Consider the following 13,409-nt stretch of genomic DNA (forward strand, 5'->3'; position numbering starts at 1 on the left):
TAGACACATTCAGTGTGTGGTGTAAGTAGATGCACAATAAGCACAAACATGAAAAAATTAAATCGCTCCTGCTGGAGAATTTGAACCTATGAAAATGCCACTCTGTAATGGATCTTATGTTCCCAGCTAGGTTTCCATGGTTTTGCCACTTGTTCACAAAGCCTTCTTTAGGCTTTTGACATTAAGTGTTCATTACGGAGAAGAGATGTGTGCTCTTGAAAAATCCTCCTTCCCACATATGACTGGAAAAAAAACTTGAGTTTGGGCACAGTTATAGCTGTTTTCTGAGAATTTCATCATTTGCCTCCATAAGTGAATAGTCTGTGCACCTCATTTGCCTGAAAACTGTACTACATCAGCAAGATGGATCATTTGGCTTCCTTGTTGGTCCTGGGGGATATGAACACAGCCCACAGATCTACCAGCAGCCGACTGCTGGTAAATGTTTACTTATAAATTAGCACGGGTGATAATTTATTAAGGTAATAAGCATAGATTACATTTAATGGCTTAGACATTATGCATTATGAACACAGTATTTTATGTTTAGTTGAAGCAAATGTATATGATGATTAATATGATACCCAAATGTAACTCAGAAATTGTGCGTTAGAGAGTTTAAACCAAGTCAAGCCATGTATCGTAGTACATCTGCACTTCAATTAAGGCCTTCAGGAAGGTTCCGCAATGGCAAAGCAATATCATTTCATTCACCTATACTGTGCATCAGGATTTGTTTCTTAGATTCTCTTCTTCCTCCATAAATTGACTCATTCAGTTACTGAAGAACATTGTTTCTCTCTTGACAAACATCACTGCATCAAAACTTTGGTTTCTGAAGCTGAGGTGAATAATCTGTCAGCAGGGACACCATGACAGCCTGGGATGACACAACAAAGAAAGAGAAAGAAAGAAAGAAAGAGAAAGAAAGAAAGAAAAGAAAGAAAAAGAAAGAAAAAGAAAGAAAGGAAGGAAGAAAGAAAGAAAGAAAGAAAGAAAGGAAGGAAGAAAGAAAGGAAGAAAGAAAGGAAGAAAGAAAGAAAGAAAGAAAGAAAGAAAAAGAAAGAAAGAAAGAAAGAAAGAAAGAAAGAAAGAAAGAAAGAAAGAAAGAAAGAAAGAAATGGGTAAACATTAGCAAGAGTCTGCTTAGGGACTTAAGGAAGAGGAACTGGATTGCCACTTTGAAGGCCTGTCATTAAAATGTGTTTTCCCAAGGAAATGACAAGGGGACAGTTCTGAATTAATATTTATTTTTATTTGGATAGAGGAAGGTCAGGAGGGATCAGGCTGACCCGAATAAATGCAGAAACCCCATGTTTACTTAGGCCTCATTCCAGGACTAGCGGGTGAGAGAGGTGAAATGAGATACCATGGTGGTAGCCATGACTGGATTTTCTGGTCATAAGTGAAACCTAGGTATTGGCTGGTTTTGGAGAAATATAATCCCTCTCATCCTGATGTTATGCTGTGGTTTGGTCACTTGTAACCTAGAGAAGTTTAGAATCAATCAGATGTAGAGTAAGAAAAGGAAATCGTTTGGGCTAGTGAACAATGTCTATCTGAATGTGGGTCCTCATGAAGGAATATTTATAACCAAGAATATAGCTTCCCATTAGGCTGTCACCCACAAATGGTAATTTGCACTGTTACTCTTCCCAACTTCCACAATAATGACAATAGTAATAATATCAGAAACCACCACAACAAATGCTTACTGAATGCTTAACTATGTACCAGACTAAGTGCCTTATCATGTGTTGGTCACTTAAGAAATATTTGCCAGGCACTGTGCTAGGTGCTGCTAGGTAAGTTAGAGAGAAATGTCTATACATTATCTCATTTAATGCAATAAGCTTCTAAGGTAACTTCTGTTATTATCGTTTATAGATGGGAAAATCCTGGAAACAACAGATAGTGCACAACCGGGTTTGGACTCAGGTTTCTCTGACTTCACCCTTAGGAGGTGGTTTTACTGCCTTACAGGTACTTACTGTCTCCTTTTGACCATATTGTATATGTGTCCCTAGCCTATATCAGAAATGCAGGTCTTATATTTCATAGGTATTCATTGAATGTATTTATTGAACAGTTACCATGTGTTGGGCTCTGTACTGAGTGCTTTATGTGCATCATACCACTTAATATCCTTCCCTACTTGTATGAATTGTTAAGAGAGAGAAAATCCAGAGGAGGAAGGTGTAGGTATTTTCCTGAGTGGTGATAGTAGGGGATAGATCTGCATCTGCCTGTGCGTAAGACCTGAACCACTATGCTCAGATGACTCTTACTTCATTTAATCCTCATAAACTTACAAAGTGGTTCCTATTTTTATCTCCATTATCATATGAATAAACTGGACTTATACTTGCTCAAGATCACACAGAAAGCCAGATTTTAACTTGATTTCCAAAGTCTGTGTTCTAGAACCAATATCCTATATCGCCATTGGGCTACAAAAATGTTTTGAGCACATATTTAGGGTGTCATGCACCATCCCGGGTATAACGAAGAACAATATAGACAAGATCAATGCTCTTATGAAGGAGTTTTCATTATAGTAGGGGGACAGGAAACAAGAAAATATCAAGTAGTGATAAGTGTCATTAGAAAATAAAATAAAAAATGGAGGGGCACCTGGGTGCCTAAGTCGATTGGGCGTCCGCTTTTGGCTCAGGTCATGATCCTGGGGTCCTGGGATTGAGCCCTACGTCAGGCACCCTGCTCAGCAGGGAGTCTGCTTCTCCTTCTCTCTCTCACCTTCCCCCCCGCTCATGCTCTTGCTTGCTCGCTCTCTCTCTCTCTCTCTCTCTGTCTCTCTCAAATGAATAAATAAAAAATCTTTAAATAAAATAAAATTAAAAATGGGATAAAGGAGGCTGGAGAACCTCTTAAGAGTGGGTGGCCAGGGAAGGCCTTGTTAAAGGAATGGCATTTCAAATCTGAATGACAAGAGGAAACTAGGAAGGCCAAACTCAGGGATAAGAACATCTCCCAGGTAAAATATTTTAGCTTCTTTATGGGTTTCTAGGATCACATCTCAGGTTTTGTTTTATTTTTAATGGTCATTGCATGTGTCAAATTTATTTTCAAATGTTAAATCTTAGAAAGTCAACTTGGAGTAGAGTTGCCAGACTTGGTTAAATCAATAAATACAGACAGTTAAATTGGCATTTCAGAAAGCAACATTTAAAAAAAAAAAAAAACTATAAGTATGCTCCAAATATTGCATGGGACATACCTATACTAAAAAATTATTTGTTGTTTATCTAAAATTCCAGTTTAACTGGGTATCTTGTATTTGATCTGGCACCCCTAACTTGGAGAGAAATAAAGGACTAAAATACTGTGAATTAGATTTGCAGTGGTCTTATATTATCTAAGGATCATCCTGATAGCAGTGCTTTGAAGTATCAGCTCTTTTGCAGGGTCCCTTTAGGTTACTTTAGGTTCACAGTAAAAATTGTAGGCAAAGGAAGAAAGGTACTTGACATTTTATGAGTCCTACAACCTTACTAATTATTGAAAAATGCAAAAGCAACCTTTGTGGGGAGGAGAGGGTATATTTAAAAAGGGATCCAAAAGCCTGTGCTCTATGGAGAGAATGATATGATTACTAGAGTGTTCTGACAAGCATAGCTAGAATTCACCCAACATGGAGGCCTTGAAAAGCTCCTCTAAGTACTGAAAGAGTATGCATTTGCTTTAAAAATGTTATATGCTTTTAGAACAAGCCCCACCCAATTTAGTTATATACTTGCCATCATTATCAGTCATTATGGACATGTTAGAACTTGAGGCTAGATTATATTTTTCCTTTCTTTTTCCATCTGATTTTAAATGAAATTGTGTGTGGAAATCATTCTCTAGACAGTAGTCCTGTCCAGTAGAACATTGTGCAATTATCAAAATGTTCTATGTCTCTGCCGTCAAATACAAATAATGTAGCCACCAGCCAAGTGTGGCTATGGAGCACTTAAAATGTGCTTAGCATGTCTGAGGAATTCACTCGTACATTGTATTATATTTTAATTAGTTTAAATTTAAATAGAAATAGCCACATGTGCCTAGTAGCTATTGCATTGGATAGGGAAGTTATAGAGGAAAACAGATACTGTGACTTTAGAACATCCCAGATAAATCTATCTCAGTAGTGTTGAGCCTAAACGCCATTCTAAATAAGCTACGTAAGAATCATTTCTTTGCACGTAAAATAGGAATTTAGACTAGCCAATCTCTAGGGTCTCATCTCTCTTGAAAATGTCATATTCCTATGACTTGTACAGGCTGAGTGGGGACTGCATACTATTCATTTTTTTTTTTTAAATCTCCAATGCCTGGCAGAGGGACTGGCACCCAGTAGATGCACAGTGTATGATTGCCAACATGAACTTCACTCAGTGGGACCTCCAATCGTCTAGCTCAGACACATGAAGAGTGTAGCATGTGTGTCACCTCCTCTCTTCCAGAACATAGGACTTCAGTAGCCTGTTGGTGAGATTGAGGACCTGTGAAAAAAATCATTTGCCATCGATATGGCTTGACCTGTTTATCTTATTTGTGAGGAAACCAGGACCAGAGAGGTAATACCTATCCAAGATGGCACAGCTGACTAGCATTAAAGACTATATAAAGTATATAAAGTAAGCAGTATGTAAAGCATGCAGCTAGGGTACAGGTCTCCTCGCTCGCAGGCAAGTATTCTTTCTATTTTAGATGCTCTACCTTCATTTTAACATGGCTATGCCTCTTGTTTGCTTTAAAGTATATTTTCCCCTAATAATAGTGGGCACTTCAGGAAGGTGGGGTATGGAGAGATGGTGGTAGGGCTTAGACAGATGGAAAATAGGTGGGCATAAAATTTCACTTTGTGTATGTACGTGTGTATGTGTTTCTATGTATGTATGTATGTATGTATGCATATATATATATGTGTGTATATGTATACACACATATATATATATATCCTTGTAAGCATATCAACAATGTGAATACATGATGTATTTAATTTTTTAAAGTAAACTCAAGGGACGCCTGGGTGGCTCAGTGGGTTAAGCCTCTGCCTTAGGCTCGGGTCATGATCCCTAAGCTCCTCCTTAGGGACTCCTCCTCCTGGGATCGAGTCCCACATCGGGTTCCTTGCTCAGCGGAGAGTCTGCTTCTCCCTCTGCCTGCCACTCCCCCTGCTTGTGCTCTCTCTCTGTCTCTCTCTCTGACAAGTAAATAAATAAAATCTTTAAAAAATAAAGTAAATTCAATTTAAAGATGTTGTTTAATAAGCTCTTCAAAAATTCGGAAGCACAGAGCATCTCCATAAATGATATTTTGGCAACATTTCTTTTAATTTTTCCCCACTGGATTTCTACAAAGGTCATATTTTAACAGATTTAGGTTGATTCATCTTTGTAACTTCAATCGTTTTCTGAGAAAGAATAGAGCTTGAGGAAAATTTTTTGCCATGCCTCTTCCTGAGGTATATGGTTGGAGAGCTCACATTCTCTTTTTTGTCATCTAGATCTTTGCTATTCAAAATGTGGTCTGCAGGACAGCAGCATCTGCATTATCTAGGTGCTTGTTAGAAATGCTGGCTTGGGCGCCTGGGTGGCTCAGTTGGTTAAGCGACTGCCTTCGGCTCAGGTCATGATCCTGGAGTCCCAGGATCGAGTCCCGCATCGGGCTCCCTGCTCGGCAGGGAGTCTGCTTCTCCCTCTGACCCTCTTCCCTCTCATGCTCTCTGTCTCTCATTCTCTCTCTCTCTCAAATAAATAAAATAAAATCTTAAAAAAAAAAAAAAAAAAAAGAAATGCTGGCTCTTGGGCCCCATCTCGGGCCTACTGGGTCTGCACTTTAACAAGATCCCTACGTGATTCAAATAGACATTTGAAGCTTTAGAAGCACTGGTCTAGGTAACGTGGCAGTTGCCATTTTGACCAAAGCTAGTGTCCTGAGGTGGCAAGCTGGAAAGCACAGTAAAAAAAAAAAACCCATCCCTCTTATTAGATATGACAAATTTAGGCCTGACACATAACTTTCCTTTGAAAAGGGAATCATGATTGGCTTTCAAGCAGCCATAGTGGAGCTCAAACCCCTGCTGGTCACTGTATTAGGTCAACAATGAAGATGATGTCAGTGATAATAATTGTAATAATATTTACAGTATATTAGATACCATACTAAATGCTCTACATGTATTATTTTAATGCTCACAATAACCCTATCTATTCCCATTTAGATAAAATGTATTCCCATTAGATAAAAAAATATTACCAGAGTCTTTTCCAGCTCGGTTTTCTGTACTCCAGAAGTTGCAAGCTATAAACTACATTTCCCAGAAGCTAAGGTGCAGACATGCCACTCAAATGTATCTACTCAAGTCTTAGAGCCATAAGTGAACAATGTGCAGTGGAAGCCATCCTCTGGGAGATTAGATCTTCTGGTCTATTTGCAGGTGGGGGTATCTGGTTCTGCTGGGGCAGCGATAATGGGGTATCTGGCATTTAGTTTCAAGGGTCTTAGGTACCAGGCTTTGGGTAGCTGTGTCAGTGGTCTTTGGCTATTAAAGAACCACAATGTTGTTGGGCGATTGTCCTGCCTGTATTTCTGAATATGTGGTATCCAAGAATGATTTGCTGCACCTTCTTTCCCCAGAGATTCTGGGCACTGCTAAATGTCTTTTAATAAATTCCTATATTATCTTTTTATCTTTCCTAGAGTGGACTCTGTTTTCCAGTAAGACTCCAGCTGGTACAAAAATTGAGATCAGTTAAATCAACTAAAAATGAAAAAACAGTGGTACTAAATTATGGCACTTGAATATCAGTTTTCTAGAGAAGAAGGTGATGTTTGGAATATTGTAACACACAGATGTGAGGTTAGTATTTCCTAGAATAGCAGTGATGAAGGTGAAACTTATGTTAAGGGGACCAGTATTTTTTAAGATTTGTTGCAGTTCTCAAAATGTTCAATACCTAAAATAGATATATCTATAAGCCAAAGTCAAGTAGAGAACCAAAACAATGAGCTAGGTAAGTCATGAAAGGAAGAGAAGAGAAAGGAAATACAATTTCTTTGAACACTCATTTTGTGCCAGGCACTGAATTAGGGACCTCTATAAACATTAACAAGGGGATTGTAAAATAAGAATTATACAATATAATGGTTGGCAGGCAATGGTGGCTGGCGTTCAGGCTGATCAAGAGCAGTCAGAATTTTTATTAAAATAGATATATTTGGAGGCATCTGGGTGGCTCATTTGGTTGAGTACCCGACTTTTGATTTCAGCTCAGGTCATGATCTCAGGGTCATGAGATTGAGCCCAGTGTGAAGCCTGCTTGGGATTCTCTCTCTCCCTCTCCCTCTGCCCCTCCCCCCTGCTCTCTCTCTCTCTCTAAAAAATAATAATAGAATAGATATATTTGGAAGGAGATCAATTTTACACCATTAAAAACATAATATAAATGCTAATAAGCAGTAATAATCTATTATGAACTTTCTGGGAAAAAAATAGATGCCATATGAGCAAGTCATGTAGGTGGATAATCTCAGTTGCTTATTATTTACCAAAAGGTATGAATGACTACGTTAGGGTCACACAGAGAACCCCTTCTTAGTCTCCATTCCCCATTTCTTGCTTACCATGATTGTCCACTTCCTGTTTTCAGCCTCTGGGAATACTAGTGATCGTGGAGAATAAAACACTTCATCATCCACTTCTTCTGGCTTTCTGGGCAAGCAGTGTAAAAATGTCCAGTCAGAGGCAGCAACTTTAGCAGTCTAAAGAAGAGATGGGATGAGACTGTGTTTTGACTAGCATATGCGGCTATCACATTTGTCTTCTTCAATATTTAAACACACATATGGTGTGGAGTCAGAGACCAAATGCAAAGGGAGAGATGAGGCAGAGTGGTGGTTTAAATTCAAGGCACCAAAGGGAAACGTAAATGGTACTTTCAACTTATGGAATTTTATAGCCATTTTTTTGATTTGGGAGATCATTACTCCAAATTAAACCACTAACTCAGTTTTCTGGTTCTCTGTCTAGAGGGATTGTGGACATTTCAGTAAAGAGTTCTATCGGTACAATTTGTGGCTGATAGCAAAAGTCACCCATTATGCCCCAATATATTTTAAAAGTCACTTTTATGGGATTATGTTATATTTTGAGCTTATCTCCACGTTACGGTCTTTAGCGGTTGAAGCACACTTCATCACTAATTAAAACACTTTTGAAAGAGAGCGTGCTGAGATAGGAGTGCATTAAACAGGATTATGGGCACTATGCACCAGAGGTTTCCTTCTTAACGCAAAAGTCCTAACAGTTTCAATTTTCTCCAGCCATTACGTCCTAAAAGCTACATTTTTCCATCCATTTCCATTGCTCACTTACAGATTCAAAACTGCATTCCCTCATAATTTCTTACCTCAAAATTACTGCCTTTGCACTAAGATTTTGTTTTACTTCCCATACTTGTCCGAGGTTCAGAACCTTCTGAATTTCTAAAATAGTGGCAAAGTAACATGGGAAAGGAATAACGTTTGAGTCAGTCATACATCAGTGAGATGAATGTCCTTCAAGCTTGCAGTCTCAGCACCACAAAAATGCGTAAGGTTGGTCAAGGCAAGTACGAGATAAACCACGAGGAGTTTAGAATTTCTCCATGAACGTATTTGCCACATATATGACAAGGGATTAGCCATAATGTATAAATAATTCCTATAGCCAATGATGGCAAAAAAATAGAAAATGGGCAAAGGATAGGATAGCATTTTATAGAAAAACAGATGGAAATGGCCAGTAAACATGAAAAGATGTTTAGCTTCACTAGTAATCAAGGAAATGCAAAATTTAAAAAGCATGAGATACAGATTTTAAAAATTAAAAATGTAAATAACTAAGAATAGAAAGAGTGTGGAGAGAGTATAAATTATCAATTCTTTTTGGATGGCTATTTAGCAGCATTTATCTATTTTAAAAAGTATATACCACTTTACCCAGAAATTATTTTTCCAGAGATCTATTCTCCAATAATACTTGCACAAAGAAATATGTATAAGGATCTTCATTGCAGCATTGTTTGTAATTGGGATCATTGGAAATAGCCTAATTTATCAACATAAAACATAGTCCACCCAGACTTTGGAATTCTATGCAACCATTTAAAGGAATGAAAAGTATCTAAATAAATGGACAAGAAAATCTAAGATTTGTTAAGTGGGAAATGTAAGTCAGAATAATATGTCTAATATGCCATTTATGAGCAATCAATAGTTGTGTGTGTGTATGTGAAGGCATATATAAATACACGGAAAAGGTCTGCAAAGAGATGCATCAAATTGTTGAACAGTGGCTCCCTCTGGGAATAGTCACTGTTGAAGGGATGAAGGAAAGACACTTTCACTTTTTATTTTCCAAACTTCATTCTATTGACATGGATAAATAAGGAGCTTGTATTTATATATTGCTTTATCAATGAAATATCTATTGTGTTTGCTCAATCCCTTTCTCCACCAAAACAGACTAGCTGCTCTGCTGACAAAATCCCAATGTACACTTGCCTGGTAGAGTATTCCTCCAGAAGAGCCGTTCTCCAAGTGTGACCCGGGAGCAGCAGCATTGCAGTTCTTGGGTCCCACCTCTGACCTATTAATTCTGAACCCCAGGGGAGTGGGGCCCTGCCGGCTGTGTATTAACAGCTCCAGGCAATCCGGAGGCAGGCTCAACACTAAGAAGCATTGCTTCGGATCTTAATGAAAGGCATCAGAGTAGATGGGATTCCCCTGGGAATGAATGCCCTGGAAGCAGTAAGCAAAGCTAAACCGGACTTGAGAGTCCTTAACAACTAGAGGCAAGGACTAGCCTGAAGAACATAATTATGCAGCTTTTCTTAGAGGAGAAATCAGAAGAAACTGCATGCAACAAAAGTAGCAGTGTCTCTAGATACACACTGAGCAAAGCACTCCAATGCCTCCATGCCTCCATTGCCGTGAGAGGGAAAAGCTTGCTTCTCCCTTCCGCCCAGGTTGCAAATTCCTGCATCCAGGACAAAAGTGTCTTTCCAAAGGACATAGCTAAGCTTCAGGAGGAGAGAAATCCCTGGAGGATGCAGTCAGCGAGTCCTTTATAGGGAAGGAAAGGACAGTCGGCTGTCCCCAAAGTGAACGAGTGATTAGATGGTTCGGCCCTGTATGAATGGAATTAATGAACCTTCAGAGAGGCATCAATTTGTACCTTCATTGTAACCTGGTAACCTTGGAAAGCCTGGAGCCGCTTTTTCTTCTCCTCTTCTTGCCCCATGCTTATCCACGTGTCTGTAATTAATACATTGCCTCCACGAGCCGCTTCCAGTGGATCATTCGTCAGCGACAGCTTGGTGCCGTTCTAGCATACACAAGCATGCCAGTTAAACCACTTCATGGGACAGAGAAAGGCCATTCTAAGTTTACATAAAAGGAGCATACCTCCTTGGCATATTGCTCTGCCAACTTGGTCACACTGGGATCTGGCTCATAACCCTGCAGAGGGAAGAATTCAACTATTATTTAGGCAATTGTTTTGTATTAGGCTGTCTTATATATGCATTATTTTACTCTCAACAGTATTCTCGCTGTCCTTCAAGTTGTAGCTCAGCCGCCTTCAGTAGAATACGATATTTACATCTAGAATTCCAGACCTTCGGGGCGCCTGGGTGGCTCAGTTGGTTAAGCGACTGCCTTCGGCTCAGGTCATGATCCTGGAGTCCCGGGATCGAGTCCCGCATCGGGCTCCCTGCTCGGCAGGGAGTCTGCTGCTCCCTCTGACCCTCCTCCCTCTCGTGCTCTCTGTCTCTCATTCTCTCTCTCAAATAAATAAATAAAATCTTTAAAAAAAAAATAGAATTCCAAACCTTCATAGTGCTTTTGGGAATTTAACAAGGTAACCAGCTGCCCCATCTTTCTCTTATTATCCTTGACCTCTTTAATTAGCAAGATAAACAGGGCGTGGTGCTCTCCAGCTCTCCGTAGTGCCTCTTCTCCTTCCTCTAATAGCGTAAAAGGATTATATACATAATTCTACAAGCTGATGCAGTTTTGTCTCCATCTTTCCACGAGCTGTGTGGGTTTTTTGTTTTGTTTTGTTTTGTTCTTGTTTTTAAGATTTATTTATTTTTTTTGTAACTCGTTTCTCTTTTTATTTTTTTATTAACATATAATGTACTATTTGTTTCAGGGGTACCCGTCTGTGATTCATCAGTCTTACACAATTCACCGCGCTCACCGTAGCAATACCCTCCCCAATGTCCATCACCCCGCCACCCCATCCCGCCCACCCCCCTCCACTCCAGCAACCCTCAGATTGTTTCCTGAAATTAAGAGTCTGTTAGTTTTTTTTAATGCTTTTTTGTCTGGAATGCTTTGCTCCACTCACTTCCTGTGGATAATGCTTTCAGGTCTCAGCTCAAATGTCTCCCTCTCAGAAGAACCTTCCCCAAGCACCCCAGCTAAATACTCACAGGCCACGTGGCAGCATTCTGAGTGCAGGGCGCGTGCTTTGAAATGGCATTTACACCACAAGTACGCTGGTTTTGCTCAAATATATTTGTTTGGGATGGTTTGGTGAGAGCAGGGTCAGCGCTTGGGTGAAGCACGCCAGGTGCCTGGGACACAGGGTTTAAGCAGGCCTGTCAGAGTCTTTGCGAGCACAAATGGCACACCAGAGGAGCCTTGCTTGCTTGGCCTAGTCTCAACTCTAGGTGAGGGGACGTTAGGGGGCACTAAAGCCCCCCCACCGAGCTATTCCAGACCCCCCGGTAGCCCCGCTGCCTCCCTCCCCACCCTCCAATCTGTTCTGTACACAGCAGCAAGGGTTGTTTTCTCTGAAGCCTGCAATGTTTACCACTTGTTCCTTAAGTCAAAGCTGATTAAGAGTCTCTCCCCCTGCCAACATTCCGGGTTTCTGTCTCTTTTAATTCTTCTCAACATCTTGCTGCAGGAAAGCCAATCTTATTGTTATCGCCGTACATGTCTTGCCCTTTTCTGCCATCTCAGCCTTTCACCCTTGAACACCTCCCCCTGTCTCCTCCTGGGTGTCTTTGTTGGAACATGTCAGCTCTTCTTTTGTCAAACCTCTAGCCCAGCCTCACCTCTGGACCCTCCATATGGAGGTCTTGTCAGTCTAAACACCACAGTTATTCTCACCTTCCTCTATCCTTCTCATTTTCTTGAATTCTTAGCATTTATTATAAGTCGGGTTTTATAAATGCTCAGTGGAGCATTGTGGTGCACCCTGTGATATGCCATTCATATCCCCCCCTTCATGAATAAAGGACTCATTCCCCCAGCTGCTAGGCGTGCTGCCAGAAGATGGCTTTCAGCCGCCAACCCTCTTTGGGCACTGCCTCAGCTGCAGAGAGCTGACTCATCCAAGGTCGCATCCCCTTCTGGGGCGGCCTACATTCAATGACTGACTGACAGGAGGGGATGGAAACTTGACTCCCTCCTCCCAACTTGGAACAGCTCTAAATGGCCATCTCGGATCTAGAAGTCTCTGCAAGGTCAGATGAGGCTGTTGTTGGCACTACGGCTCAGCTTCTTCCTCTGCCCACTCCTGCTTCCTTCCCTTCCCTTCCACAGATGTTGATCTCAAGGGCATGCCCTAATAAACATCCTGCACACCAAACTCTGTCTCAGAGTCTACTCCCAGGAACCTCATCCTGCCACAGGTATGTTCAGGTTCATTCATTTGAAACTGTGTCTATTTGCACACGAGTGTCTACTGTAGTTCCTTCTCTCATTACAAATTCTCGAAAGAAACTACGCATGACGCTGATGATGATGGCTGCAGACATTTTAGCACCCTCAAATAGCCATAAGTTCTGGAGCTTTTTAATCAGGATTTGGAGAATGTAATTAATAAAGCTTTGCTAATTTAGTAACTAATGTTGTGACCATTCATACTAGTAAACATAAATGAAGAGACTTGGCCATTACCCCGTGTGCCTCCTGCCCTGAAAATTTAGCCTTCCCTCTAGAGAGCAGGTTTTATACTCCCTACATATAATCATTCTTACAGAAGGAATCAATAAGTACTTCGAGAAGCAACAGAGAGGTTTGGAAATTAGAAAATCACCCAACCTTGCATGCACTGGGCCATGACTGAGAATACAAAGAGAAATTCTTTACTCACAGCTCAGCTTTCAATACTAAATCACTCATTGGCTTTTACATAAATCTTAAAACCAGAGGAAGAAGGTGATTAACAAACCCAGTTCAGTCTAAATATTCACTTAGAACAATGTTAAAATCATTACCATCAATAGTTTATGGAGCAATTTTACAGTCAAGGACAAAATTATGTTTTCTTGAACATGTAAGTTATTCTCAGTTGAAGAATGGGGAAATAGATTAATTATGGCCTTGGAAACTTCAGGGCTTCT

At 40.2% G+C, this 13,409-nt stretch overlaps 1 protein-coding gene across 1 annotated transcript in view; it reads right to left on the minus strand.

Annotated features, from left to right (window-relative positions):
• Positions 1–208: 208 nt before the first annotated feature.
• OTC (ornithine transcarbamylase) overlaps positions 209–13,409 on the minus strand; it is a 61,660-nt gene continuing 48,459 nt past the window's right edge. The window contains exons 7-10 of the mRNA XM_021681724.2: positions 10,456–10,509; positions 10,226–10,375; positions 7,633–7,770; positions 209–880 (exon numbers count right to left, since the gene is read on the minus strand). Of these exons, the coding sequence (XP_021537399.1) occupies positions 821–880; positions 7,633–7,770; positions 10,226–10,375; positions 10,456–10,509 (402 nt within the window). The 3' untranslated portion in view covers positions 209–820. The remainder of the gene's footprint in view (positions 881–7,632; positions 7,771–10,225; positions 10,376–10,455; positions 10,510–13,409) is intronic.

Source organism: Neomonachus schauinslandi, chromosome X (assembly GCF_002201575.2).
Source record: "Neomonachus schauinslandi chromosome X, ASM220157v2, whole genome shotgun sequence".
NCBI lineage: Eukaryota > Metazoa > Chordata > Mammalia > Carnivora > Phocidae > Neomonachus > Neomonachus schauinslandi.